At 51.6% G+C, this 13,364-nt stretch overlaps 1 protein-coding gene across 3 annotated transcripts in view; it reads left to right on the top strand.

Moving 5' to 3' along the window:
* ELFN1 (extracellular leucine rich repeat and fibronectin type III domain containing 1) overlaps positions 1–12,254 on the top strand; it is a 97,302-nt gene extending 85,048 nt beyond the window's left edge. For all 3 annotated transcript variants that reach the window (XM_035339668.1, XM_035339667.1, XM_035339669.1), the window contains exon 4: positions 8,684–12,254. In XM_035339668.1, the coding sequence (XP_035195559.1) occupies positions 9,105–11,495 (2,391 nt within the window). In that variant the 5' untranslated portion in view covers positions 8,684–9,104 and the 3' untranslated portion in view covers positions 11,496–12,254. The remainder of the gene's footprint in view (positions 1–8,683) is intronic.
* Positions 12,255–13,364: the final 1,110 nt, after the last annotated feature.

The following is a 13,364-nucleotide window of genomic DNA, read 5'->3' as shown; positions in this document are numbered from 1 at the left end:
GCCATCTGGCTGCCCAGCCATCTTCCTGACCACTTTGGGTAGGAGGAATTGCATTCCTGGCATTCTCCAGAGACCCTGTTAAATAGATGTTCTCATGATGCCTCTCAGAGCACGCCTGGGAAGCTGGCAGGTGCCAGCTATTTTTCCACTATTGATGGTGAAGGCAGTACCACCATCTCAGGGCTCCCTTAGAAAACACTTTTTGTGACCCATATATATTTTTTTTTTGTGACCCATACCCACCTCCCTGAAGGTACGGGGTATCCCTGGGATGAGCCCATTGCCTCTCTGCTCGAGTTGTGCCAAAGGCATGGCTGAGTAACTGCAGGGGCTGTGATACAGGAAGGAAAAGACTCTGAGGTCATGGCTGAAATTAAGTTCTTCACCAGCAGCTGAGGTGAATAAACACCCACATCCCATGGGATTGGCTCCCAGAGGGTACATTCACTGCTGTCCTCCCATCCCTCCACCACCTTGTGCTAATCTGCAGCAGTCCTTCATCCTCTCAGACCACCCACCCCAAACCCAGCTGGAGCACTGATGTGCAGCACCCAGGTCCCCCAAGCCACCACCAGCAAGCTGGGACCTCTGTGCCCCACATCTCTCAGCTCCAGCTCCTCCTGGCAGGGTGCTGTGAGGCTGAGCACCTTCCCTTCACAGGGACTAGCAAACTAAGGTGCTCTAAGTGCCAGCTGAAGGCATGCTGTACCCTTAGGAAATGCTCTTTGGCCAGCAGGGTTTACCCTTTGCCCTTGGCAGTGTTATAGATGAACTTATTAGTGGCTTTTAGCCACCTCACACTGACCCATAACGTGGATGACAACAGCATGCCTCTAAGCCATAGCTGTCCCCTGGAAGTGCCGATTCCAGCCTGTAATCCCACCCACGGCACGTGCACATCCAAGTGCAACATCTGGTAGCAGTGCCCTGGAGACATGGGCTGTTCTAGGGCTATTGTATTTGCTCCAGAACAGGATGTATTCATGGTCAGCTAGGGATTCCTGGCTAAAGGGAGCGCTGTGTAAATTTTTTAGTAGGGGATTGAGTGTTTCCACCACTGAAACATCATAGACCTGCAGCCAGTTACAATATTGTCTAAAAACAAAACATCTGTTCAGGTTAGGAGGCAAGGAGATAGGCAGGGTTGGAAATCTCACATAGGGCCTATCTTGACCTAGGGAAGGAGCAGAGGCCCCTGCTCCCAGAGCCGACAATCCTGAACTCCTCCATGTGCAGCAGCAGGGCCACGCTGGGTAAGATGTGCATGGAAAGTGATCACCCTTGGTTTTCTCTGCAATGCTGTTCCCCTGAATAAACATTACATTGGATTTGGAGAGCTGCCCAGATGATCATTAACCTTCTCCTGGCCCATGACAGGAAGCCTGCCTGCAGCACTGAGCTAAAATTAGGCCTGTAGGGCACTGGGTCTTGCCAGACATTGCTATATCTGGGCACAACCCCCCTCAAAAAACAGCCAGAGGAGCCCTAGGCTGGGCTCCTTGGCTGCAGAGAAGTGGATCATGAAATCAGAGAATAATTTTGGGTGGAATAGACATCTGGAAAGCTTCTCCAGCACCATCAGGAGAAGCAGAACCAACTTGAAAGGTGAACAGGAGGTTAGCAGACGTGTTTGCTTAGAGCAAGCCATGGCAATTCCTGGGTGCAGAAGGACACTTGCAGATGGAAAGGTGAGGTCCCATTTAGCTACCAGGGGATCAGAGCAGGCCGATACCATGAAGCCCTGAGTGTGCTGCATGTTTTCATGTCCATCTGCCAATATTCAGCGGTACGATCCACACAGAAATTGCCACTGCTCAGACACCCACAACTTCTGACTTGAGGCTCCCTCACCGGGGAAGGGAAGGACAGAAAGGGGAAAGTTCTTCTGAAAGTAAGACCTTACAACCAAAAATATCAGAGCAAAAAAAACACTGTGCTGTAGCATAAAAGGGCAAGCTGTAGTACTTGCACCTCTAAAAGTAATCTCTTACAAACTATTAATTTCATGGATTCACCACCAGATTTTATTCCCTGTAGAAGCAGCTGTTCCTGCCTGGGATGCAAAGGGTTATGCAGGCTTCCTGGAAAAATGAATTAATGAAAGAAAGCAGTAAAACCCTCTTTCAAATAGCACTGAGGATCTGAGCGGGGATGACAATGCAGAGATGAGGCTCAGCTCAGTTTGTCAGAGCTGAGGAACACCAGCAGCTTTGCTTCCAGCATGGGGCGGGCTCCCTCCATTGTATCAGTGCTGGAAACACACACTTTGATCTCCAGCAGTATTTACTGGGGGGGGGGGGGAGGAAGGGAGTCCTGCTTCTGCTCCAGACCTCTGCTTCCCCCCAGCCTAACATGGCCATGACTATCCCATAATGAAGCTGTGATTCAGGCTGATTATCTCTAAGGAAGAGCACCACAAAGTAAATACTAGAGAGGCTCTCATGGAAACACTTTTCTTATTACTACTGTTCTACCTGATTAGAGCTCTCAGTTTTCCACATCCCTGAAAATCTTTGTCCTCTTCACCTCCCTCTAACTCTTCCCCTCTAATTGCACTCCTCAGCTCTTTGAGGGCTCAGCTGCACCGTTGCAGGCTGGAGCTGACATTTTGTCCGCTCGTGCTGATATTTCAGAAGGCTGGTTTAATGCACAGGTAACCAGCTGGGCTTAAGAGGTTGTTCACCAGGAAGATCATTTATGCATTTACTTAAACTCAGCAGAGAATTTTGCTCAGTGGCCCACAGCAGTACGAGATAGGGTTGTCATCTCAATAGACCCTGGACGCTAAGCAGCCTGAGACGGATGTAAATGACTTCAGACTGCAGCTGAATGAAAAGCAGAATATCTGTATTTTCTGACGTCCCTTTTCTGAAATCCCAAGAGCTGACCTGGCTTGAAAGCGTTATTTTAACCCAGACTTTATTTTGCCATAGAACAAAAAAGGGTGCCTAGAAATGTTTATGAGAACAGGCTCCTGTTGACCATTGCCAGATTGCAGTGCTGGCCTCAGCATGGCCAGTGGAGAAGGTGAAGGAATGATAGCTCTGAACTGTGGCTCCCATAAGACACCACATCACCCACAGCTTACAGCTAAACTGGCCTGAAATCAAGTACTGCGATGGAAGCTTCCAAGAAAGACCACTGTTTTTCAGCCAAGGGTTTAGTTCTGCAGAAATCACATTTTCCATCAGAAATCCATTTTGCTGAGGAATTCCACACACAACCAGCTGCAGAATAAGCCATCCCCTGTGGCAACCCATGTCAGGCAGCAGCAGGGGCTGGCTTCCCAAAGGAAAGGCACAGCAGGAACCCAGCAGAGGGGGTTCCCTCCTCACGCCGGGCTATGTGGGCACAGCAGGCAGGGAAGGTGCTGGTGACAAGGTCCATCAGCAGTCACAAGCAAGACAAGAGATGAACCAGGGCCTGTCCCAGGAGTGCAGCCAGGAGCAGAAGGAGATGGGTGAGGCACAGCACCAGACATAATCCAGTCAGGAGCCACCTACCACAAAGGCTTGAGGTCTATCCTAGAGGCAGGACCAGAAGCAGGACAGGAGACAGGCAGAGAAAAGCCAGAGGCCCAGGGCTGAGCTTAAATGGAGCTCCTGGACCCATGGCAGAGGGTGGAGGTGGAGGCCCCAGGTGTGGCTGGTCAGGACCATCAAAGCCTATCAGTGCCTTCAGGGCCTTAGCACCATATAGCATCCATAAATGTCAATACAACTGTCAGTAATGCCCCTGTATAGACACCACATGTGAGATTTCTGTCTGTTTCTCCCTACCTATGCTCAGAAATTACTCTCTTCACCATCCTTCCCACCTAGCTACATGCCATCTACTCGCAAGGTCTCAGTAGAAGCTATCCTGCATACGGTGCTGGGCACCTGTCTCTCAGCCCCCTTTTTTCCTTTGTTTCATTCCCTCTTCATCTCTCTTCAAAACTCAGTGGGAAACCTCTCTCTTCTCCTTTGCTGATTGTTTCTTAAATAATAAATACTAGCAGGAGAGTAGAATTGACTAGAGAGCTCTGTTATGTAACTCTGTGAGTTATTTGGGAATAAGGCTAGGATGCACAAAGTGCTGCCTAAACCCTATCTGTGGAGACAATATTAGTACTGGGCTCTCTGGATGGAAAATGAACTTGGATTTTACAGGGCTGAGAATTCTTATTATTCAGCATGGTAGTGATGCTAACCAACATAGCCCAGAAGGAGGCATGTAGCAAACACCAGGAATACAAATGAGCAGAAAAAACTGCCTGGAAGCCTCAATTCCACACCTGACGTCCACAGAATGGACGTCAAGCCATTTAGGGAAGCCTTCATCACTAATAAATGTTTTCTCTGACATCCTAGAGCTGTCTCCTCAGATTGTTTTACACATAATGAAGAGCCAAGGTTCACTTTAACATTTGGTGCCTGTTAGCCAAATTTTCTGTCTCCACCTCTTTGGGCGATTAAACATTTATCATCTGTAATGTATCGTTCCCGTTTTGCTACGTCCCTCTTTGTAGTGGAGCTCCTTCGTTTATTGATAAAATGACCTGAGTGGATATGAAAGAGGATCTAAGAGAAGCTGAAACGTGGCCAGATGGAGACAGAGCAGCTAGGGAGGATGAAGTTCTGGGGATGCGGGGATGCCAAGGGGGGAGCATCGTTGTGTGTGTGTGTGTATACGCACACACATAAATGTGCACATGTTAATCTGGCTCCTTGCCTTCGCTTAGCAAATCTGATCCACAGTTTGAAAGAACTCATTCAGTAGAATAACAAAATTAGGAACCGAGCGCCAGGACAGCATATTCTGTGTGCTGCCCGGCTTGCTCCCCCTCAACCCACCCAGCCCCCACGGCTGCTTTGTTTGCTTCCTTGCAGCTGCTGCTCTGGTTTAATTTACTGAGCTGCTATTAGCTGGGAGATGGAGGCAAAAACTTCCAGTCAGCCCGCACTGGTGTGAGCAGCCACAGTTTTGCCTTTTCCTTCCCACCTTAGATGCCAGAGCACAAGGCTGGTGCTGTCCATCCAGTGCAGGCTGCAGCCTCATGGAGATCACAAAATCAATTTGCTGCTGGGATGTTGGCAAGAAGCAGGGCTGGAGAAACAGGGACAGGTAGGAGGGGAGAACATCAGTATCAGTGCTGAGGATCAGCAGGGCAAAGCCTTGGATCCGGCTCCAGCAGGGACAATGAAGATCAGAGGCAGTGCTTAGCAGCAGCAAACAGCAAGGGAGTTGTCACTGCCCATTTACTGGTCTCTGCAAGCCATGTAAGCCTGATATGTTCTCAGCTGGCCAAGGCCACCTAGCTGCCTTGTGAAAGCCAAAGAAAAGGAAAATATAGCAGTATCCACAGTGCACAGGTGGAAGAAATATTTCCTGCCCGATGGCCTCCCCATGGCCACAGCCTGTTGCCATTGTCAGACAGGGTTCAACATTTCTCCGATTTAGTTTAATCATTTCAAAACTTTGCTGTTGTTTTCATTCCTCGCCTTTGCTTCTTTCACAATCAATGAAAAAGAACCCCATATCTCCACTTTCCTGGTAGTTTTTCACTTTAGAGTTGTAGGTGGTTTGTCCCCAGGTTTTCCCTGGCAGCTTTGTGAAGGGTCAGAGGGCTGGGAAAAGTGGCGTGCAATTGGGTTACTGGGAGCACAAAGCCAGAACAGCTGGGCTAAGACAAATCGGTCAGGCAGGAGGGTTAAAACCCTAGTTTTTCTTAGCGATTTTCCTGCAGTCTGTGGGGAGGAGATGGGGGGGGGGGGGGGGGGGAGGGGGGCCGGCCCCCCCACCCTCCAGAGCCATGTCCCAGCCTCAGGAGGTCAGGAACAGCACAAGTTGCTCATCCAACCAGCTGCTCTCCGTCTAACCTACAAGAATCCCGCCCAGGGTTTCAGAAGCAGAAAAGGAAGATTAGATGGGAGATAAAATCAAAGAAACCTCCCAGATCTCTGTTATCTGCTGTTAGGGGGATACGTGCTGGAACCGCTGTGAGTGCCCCTGCTCCCATCCCGCCTTGGTGCCTGGCTGATGCCGCACACCCACACGCACCCACATCGGCGTGATGCTGGAAGGAGGCTTTCAGAAGCCAACAAGATAACCGTTATCTCCTCCATGCAAAGCAACAAGACCACTTCTCCACTCCCCAGTCATGTCCCGGCAATCTAATAAAAGGGGAGATTAGCCCCTCTTACATCTCCTTAATGCTGTCGTTTTATTCACACTTTGCAAAGCAAATAAACCAGCAAATTGCTTGCTTTAATGAGCTGAAATTAAACTCGGGCTGCTGATAAAATGCCTTTTCTCCTTTCTGTTGTTGGAAAGGACTGGTCTGATAGGCACCGCACAGCAAAGAAGAGAAAACACACAGCGGGAACCTTATTAAATATGTTTGAGTTGCTTACGGTCACTCTTCCTCACCCCCGACACCCCCAATTAGATGAGGGATGCACATGGGTGATGAGAAGGGTATGGGGGCCAGCCTGGCAAGGTCCTTGGAGGGTCTTGTCTCTGCTCTCTGCTCACAGGATGGTCCTGCTCCATTAGCTAATGCCCTCCAATGTGGGCTGCAGGCTGCGGCTTCCCCAGGGACACGGCAACAGGAAACCTTCCCCCACTAGAAGAAGGCTGGTGTGGCTTTGCAGGAGATGCTTGCAGCAAAAGAGAGGGCTGTGAGCAAGGAAAATGCCCTCCGTGCCATCCATCCCCAGGAGACAGCTGGGGCAACCCGTTGCTGATGGTTCCGCAGGCCAGGATCACTCATCTCTACCCTTCTCCAACATCCTTATGGGCAATGCACACCCCACAGGAGGCAATCGGAGGGGCTGGGGACCGTGCTGATCCCTGTGGCAGAGGAGAATGGGCACATCCAGAGCCCAGCTCCCAGCCGGAGGGAGCAAAGTCTCCACCTGCAGCTCAATGCGTCTGACTTGACTTTCATCTCAACGAGAGGAGCTCGGGGCAGTGTCATTCAGTCTCCCACAGCCCTGTGATGCACTATCATTATCTCACAGAACTGGAGAGGAGACTGGAGAGCAGGGAGGTTAATTGAGTTGCCCAGTGCCGGGAGGGATGTGACGGCAGACAGCTCGCAGCCCAGCACTGCAGCCCATGCCTCCCCATCAGTGGGGGAGTGTGTGTGGGGACACGGTCCCTGTCCCTTCCTCGCCAGATCCAAGGACTCAGATGTGCCAAAATGGGCTACCAGGTCCTGACGAAGCACCCCAGAGAGGGACAGCATGTCCTTGTAAATGTGCTCCTTCTGGTGCCACAGGTACTGGTTCCAGAAATGGGGTTTACCCTCAATATCAGTATTTCTGCAGTGATATGAGGGCTTCAGCTCGAATAGCAGTGTAAAAGCACACCAAAGTCCAGATTTCTACCCCCAGGTTGGGAGAGCTGCTGGAGGACAAGGTGGCTGGAGAGCCTCGTATGCCACAGAGCTGATGCAAAAGCAGGTCTCGTTATGCACGTAATGGAAACCCAGCCATCCCACCAGGGAACAGACTCACTGATCGCGATCCAGAAAGAACAAATAAACTGTTTCACTGTTTGTTATTACCAGCCTGTTTATTGAAGTATAAGCTGTGAATGGTTAACAGGGCTCTCTGCAGTGAAACATGGTCTGCTTCACCACCTGGTATCATGGCTGGAAAACAGGGATCTGGTTTCTCCAGGATGAGGCTGATGGTATGGTGTCTGAATGCCTCATGATTTGCAGGAGGGCAGCACCAGCACATCCATTCACTGCCTGGGCACTGGGAAATGGATTGGAAACCAGGTTCTGGATTTACACTACTCTGCAGATCTAATGAAACACAGCTCAGGTGTATGACGTGTCCCTCCTTCTCTTTCATGGATGCTCAAGAAGCCACAGTTTCCTACCAACTGTGTTTTCAAGAAGTGCTGGTGGTATCTTCCTTGCTACCTACAGTCTGCCTGGGATCAAGGGAGACAACCAGAGCTACTGTTCCCATAGAAAGTCTCAAGAAGGAATTTCTAGATAAGCCATGATGTTTCCCCCAGTTGTGGGGCAACAAGCCCCAACCATGGACAAGGAAAATAGATTGTGGACAATTGAGCTAGCGTGCTTTGTAGCCAAGCAGTGCCCTAAAAGTACTGCTCAGGTTCCCAGAAGCAGGCCAGGTGCTTGGTGCTGGGCCTTATCCTAGCCACCACACAGCAATGCAGTCAGGAAGACACGGCGTCCTCAGTCAGCATCCCCCTCCGTGGGCACTGCTGCTGCACGCACCAGCATGCGAGACAGATAGGATTCCCCTCAGCAAAACGTTGCAGCATCAAATCTACATCAGAGTGAGTTGTCTAGACTTCATCTGCTCTCCGCAGAGAGAAACAGACACTTCTGGGGCACCACTCCTCTCCTCTGGAGGTAGACACCTAAATAGGTCAGACGAATGGTGCACTGGATGTGCGTTGTTCTCCCTGCTGCCTATAACGTGATGCTGGTCGATGCACTTAGAGGCTGACGTCTGCAGGCAGTGACCACCTGCCCTAGTGATGCCAAACAGCACTGGCTGTGCCCAAATTAACCAAAGGCCCCGGAAAGGTGGCAGCTGGATTTAGAAGGCAAGCAGCTAAAATTAAGAGGGTAGTTGGGTGCATCTCTGATGCTGCTAGACTTTAATTGTCTGCCCTTTGTGTTGAGCTTGTGCTTTTGTTTTGTTTTGTGCAGGTGAGCTGAGGAACCAAGCAAGGACAGCCAGCCAGAAGGGAACGTGGAGATGGGGACCGGCGCCGCGATGGGCAGTAAAAAGAAAACGAGGAGATGTACTGTTAAAAACGAGAGGAAGGCTGTTCTCTGAGCCAGAGCGGCTCCTCTGCACAGGCACCTAACTTCATGACTCCCTCCCCGAGATGCTGGAGACCTGGTGATGTGGGACCAGCCCCAGCCTCCCAGGCCTTGACAGCAGCCCCCGCCTGGTGGCTGCCGAGCCCCTTGGGCACCAAGGTCCCCATTTGCCACGGCCACTTCCCCCCGGGCTCCAAGCCATGAGGAGAAGGGAGAGGAGAGTGAAGAAGCACTAACCCAAGTCTTCCCAGCCCCTGTCCCGCTCCCCACTTCCAGCAGCCCCTTCTCCGCGCCGCCCTTCCAGATGGCAGGTCGCCGGTGGGCCGCGACGCCAGCCCTCTGCGTGTGCGTGGCAGCCGTCTCCCTCCTGCACGCCGGCGGGGTGCGGGCGGACTGCTGGCTCATCGAGGGGGACAAGGGTTTCGTCTGGCTGGCCATCTGCAGCCAAAACCAGCCCCCCTACGAGTCCATCCCCCAGCAGATCAACAGCACCATCGTGGACTTGCGGCTGAACGACAACAAGATCAAAAGCGTGCAGTACGCCTCGCTCAGCCGCTTCGGCAACCTGACATACCTCAACCTGACGAAGAACGAGATCTCCTACATCGAGGACGGTGCCTTTTCGGGACAGTTCAACCTCCAGGTGCTGCAGCTGGGTTACAACCGACTGAGGAACCTCACTGAGGGCATCCTGCGGGGCCTGGGGAAGCTGGAGTACCTCTATCTCCAGGCCAACCTCATCGAGTCCGTCACCCCCAACGCCTTCTGGGAGTGCCCCAACATAGTGAACATTGACCTGTCCATGAACAGGATCCAGAGACTCGACAGCAACACTTTTCGGGGCTTAAACAAGCTCTCTGTCTGTGAACTCTACAGTAACCCCTTCTACTGCTCCTGTGAGCTCCTCGGCTTCCTGCAATGGCTGGAGGCGTTCACCAACATGACGCGCACTTACGACCGGATGCAGTGCGACTCCCCACCGGACTACACGGGCTACTACTTGTTAGGCCAAGGCCGGACTGGCTACCGCAATGCTCTGAGCATGCTCTCGTCCCTCTGCACCGGTGGCTCCTACACTGTGATCCCTCGTTTTATCCCTCCCCGGTACCAAGTGACCACGGCGCCCTCCGAGAGCCCATGCTCCGAGGAGGAGTGCTCCTCCGGTGATGGCACCACCCCACAGTTCTCCCTCTTCACGCCCATCGGCGAGACGGAGGTGCGCCCTAACATCCAGGTGAAGCACCTCAACCACAACTCGGCCGTCCTCACCGTGCAGATCCCCTACCCCTTCAGCAAGATGTACATCCTCTCCCAGTTTGAAAATGGCTTCTCCTCCATGATCACCAAGCTCAGGAAGAAGGAGGAGAACATCACCGTGAGCAACCTAGTAGCACAAAGAGATTACACCTACTGTGTGGTCTCTGTCCACCAATACTCCAAGTACAACCACACCTGTGTCACCATCACGCCCACCAGACCCAACCGCAAGGAGCCGGTGCCTACCCCTTCCACTGCCACCCATTATATCATGACAATCCTGGGCTGTCTCTTTGGCATGGTGATCGTCTTGGGCGTCGTGTATTACTGTCTCCGAAAGAGGCGCCAGCAAGAGGAGAAGCACAAAAAGGCTGCCGGTAGCATGAAGAAGACCATCATTGAGCTGAAATATGGGCCAGAAATGGAGACCACCAGCATCACCCAGCTGTCCCAAGGACAGATGCTGGGCGGGGAGACGGTGACCCGAATCCCTTACCTGCCTTCCGCTGGAGAGGTTGAGCAGTACAAGCTGATCGACAGCAGTGAGACCCCCAAGGCCACCAAGGGCAACTACATGGAGGTGAGGACGGGGGAGCAGCCTGAGAGGCGAGACTGTGAGCTGTCCCTGCCACCGGACACCCAGAGCTCCGTGGCCGAGATCTCCACCATTGCCAAGGAGGTGGACAAGGTGAACCAGATCATCAACAACTGCATCGATGCCTTGAAATCCGAGTCCACCTCCTTCCAAGGGGTGAAGTCAGGGGCAGTCTCCACGGTGGAGCCTCAGCTGGTGCTCTTATCAGAGCAGATCCCCAGCAAGCATGGGTTCCTCTCCCCTGTCTACAAGGAAAGCTACAACCACCCCCTCCAGCGGCACCACAGCATGGAGGCCGCCCCCAAACGCTCCAGCACCTCTTCCAGCGGCTCCATACGGAGCCCCAGGTCCTACCGCTCTGAGGGATCGGGCCACAAATCAGAAGCCAAATACATCGAGAAGACGTCCCCCACCACTGACACCATCCTCACTGTGACACCGGCCGCGGCCATCCTGCGGGCGGAGGCGGAGAAGATCCGGCAGTACAGCGAACACCGGCACTCGTACCCCGGCTCGCACCAAGGGGAGCAGCACGACAGCATGGCGGGGCGAAAGCCCTCCATCCTGGAGCCTCTGACCCGTCCTCGCCCCAGAGACCTGGCCTATTCCCAGCTCTCACCCCAGTACCACAACCTGAGCTACACCTCCAGCCCCGAGTACACCTGCAAACCTTCGCACAGCATCTGGGAGCGCTTCAAACTCAACCGCAAGCGGCACAAAGACGAGGAGGAGTACATGGCAGCCGGCCATGCCCTACGCAAAAAGGTCCAGTTTGCCAAAGACGAGGATCTTCACGACATCTTAGACTACTGGAAGGGCGTCTCCGCCCAGCAAAAGTCCTGAGACCTCACACAACTCGTGACTTAACACACTAACTGGACCAAAAGAAATCCGCAGCAGCTATTTTTATTCAGACTGTCTTTGAAACAAATAAAAAAATATAATAATAATAATAAATGAATCAATAAAAATAAAAGAGAGAACAAATTACGGAAATCTATAAATATTCTATATAATATATAAAGTGAGATATTAAAATGGCCTCACTTTGGTGAGACACACACCAAATTTGAACACAAACTTTACAAAACAAACTGTGGAGAGGAAAAACAAAAGTTTTGTTTCATTCTGATTTTTCTAAAAAAGAAAAAAGAAAAAAAAAATGAAAAAATTGAATATAAAAAGAAAGTGAAAGAGCGGGCAGAGAGCTCTGGCGTTTCCCAGTACTGCATTGCATGAGTCCCTACTCCGTGTTTTTGTGGATTCTTTGTGAACAGTTTGTGTTCTTCCTTCCTTCCCTTCCAAAAATCAACAGCAACAAAAACAGCAACAAAAACCAAAAAGAGACCAGAAGGAGATCCATCCTTTGGGCTGTTTTTGCAAACGGAGTCTTCCAGTTTAGACTTTTACCCGGCTGAAGGCCCGTTCACATTTTCACTCACTGAGAGGTTTTACCACACATTGCATTGTAAACCGACGTCGTTAATTGTACAGAGAAAATTTCTATATTTGCAATGTTTGCTGTATAATGAGAAAGAGAGAGGAGAAAAAAATCAATACTACATCTACTAAAAAAAATATATATATATATATCTATATTCACCTGTTTGTACCAGGTTTTAATCATGGATTTTAGAGAAAGAGATGGAGTTTGGTTTGAAGGAGTTTTTCTTGGTTGGTTGAGGAGGTATTTTGGAGATGGGGGGACGGTTTGGGTTTCCTCTTTGTTTTTGATTTCTCCCAGAGATTGTTTATGTCTAAGCTCTGATCACTTCCAAGTGCACTAAGAAAAAAGGTGCTTACCTAGAAAAGCAAATCACCAGCACTGTTCCAGGTGGGAACAGGAAAGGGGATGAGAAGCAGAGGGCTCCTGGTTGAGTGGGTGCCACCCAGCAACGGGATTTCTCCTGAAAATCAAAAGGTATCAACGGGATGGGGAGCTGCTGATGAGTTAGTGCAGAAGCCTTCCTGCTGCTCTCCAGGGAGGGACATCACCGAGGGGTGATTTTGCTGAGGGACAGGACACAAAGCATTTACAGCTCGCACAGACTGAGAGCAGTTACAGGGGGTCTTGCCCCTCACTGCTGGGACTCCCCGCACCCAGGGGTTTCCCCAAGGATAACCCCAAATTACCAGAGCACCTGGCAGCGAGTGCAGCACCTCCTGCCTGCAGCCCCGGTGCTGCCCATGGGCCAGCTGGGCTCACATTTCCCATGGGTGGTTTCGCAGATGGACATCACGGGGACCCTGGGACTCCAAGGCTGGAAGGGAAGAGGATGGTCCTGGGGTATGGTATCCCACCAGGCAGCCACATGCCCTTCAGCCATTGCTGTACAATGCCTATCCAAGTCTCAGCAGCATTTAGCCCCATCTCTAAAACACACACGGATGATGCCCTACTCACGGGGTGAGCTGGAGGAGGGGGCATTCAGCCCAGGAAGCCAATCCCATGCTGCCGAGGGACACAGTTTTGCCCAGATTCGCTCCAGCTGAGTTGCAAACTCCCATGCCTCATCCCACGACCAACAAAAAGAGGGGGCACATTAGGCTCAGGGAGCTGCTCTGCTCCCCCAGCAGCATGTGGGATCCCAGCAAGCCAGCCCAGCGAAGCAATGAGCTCCCCAGAGCAGCCCTTTGAGGCCCCGCTGCTTTCCAGGGTCCTTCCCCTGCCTCCTGCTCACAAGTCTCTTTGGTGCATCCCTAGTCCTGACA

Source organism: Oxyura jamaicensis, chromosome 14, assembly GCF_011077185.1.
Source record: "Oxyura jamaicensis isolate SHBP4307 breed ruddy duck chromosome 14, BPBGC_Ojam_1.0, whole genome shotgun sequence".
NCBI classification, from domain to species: Eukaryota; Metazoa; Chordata; class Aves; order Anseriformes; family Anatidae; genus Oxyura; species Oxyura jamaicensis.
Note: the sequence above shows the minus strand (reverse complement) of the source record. Positions and strands in the feature narration are given on the sequence as shown.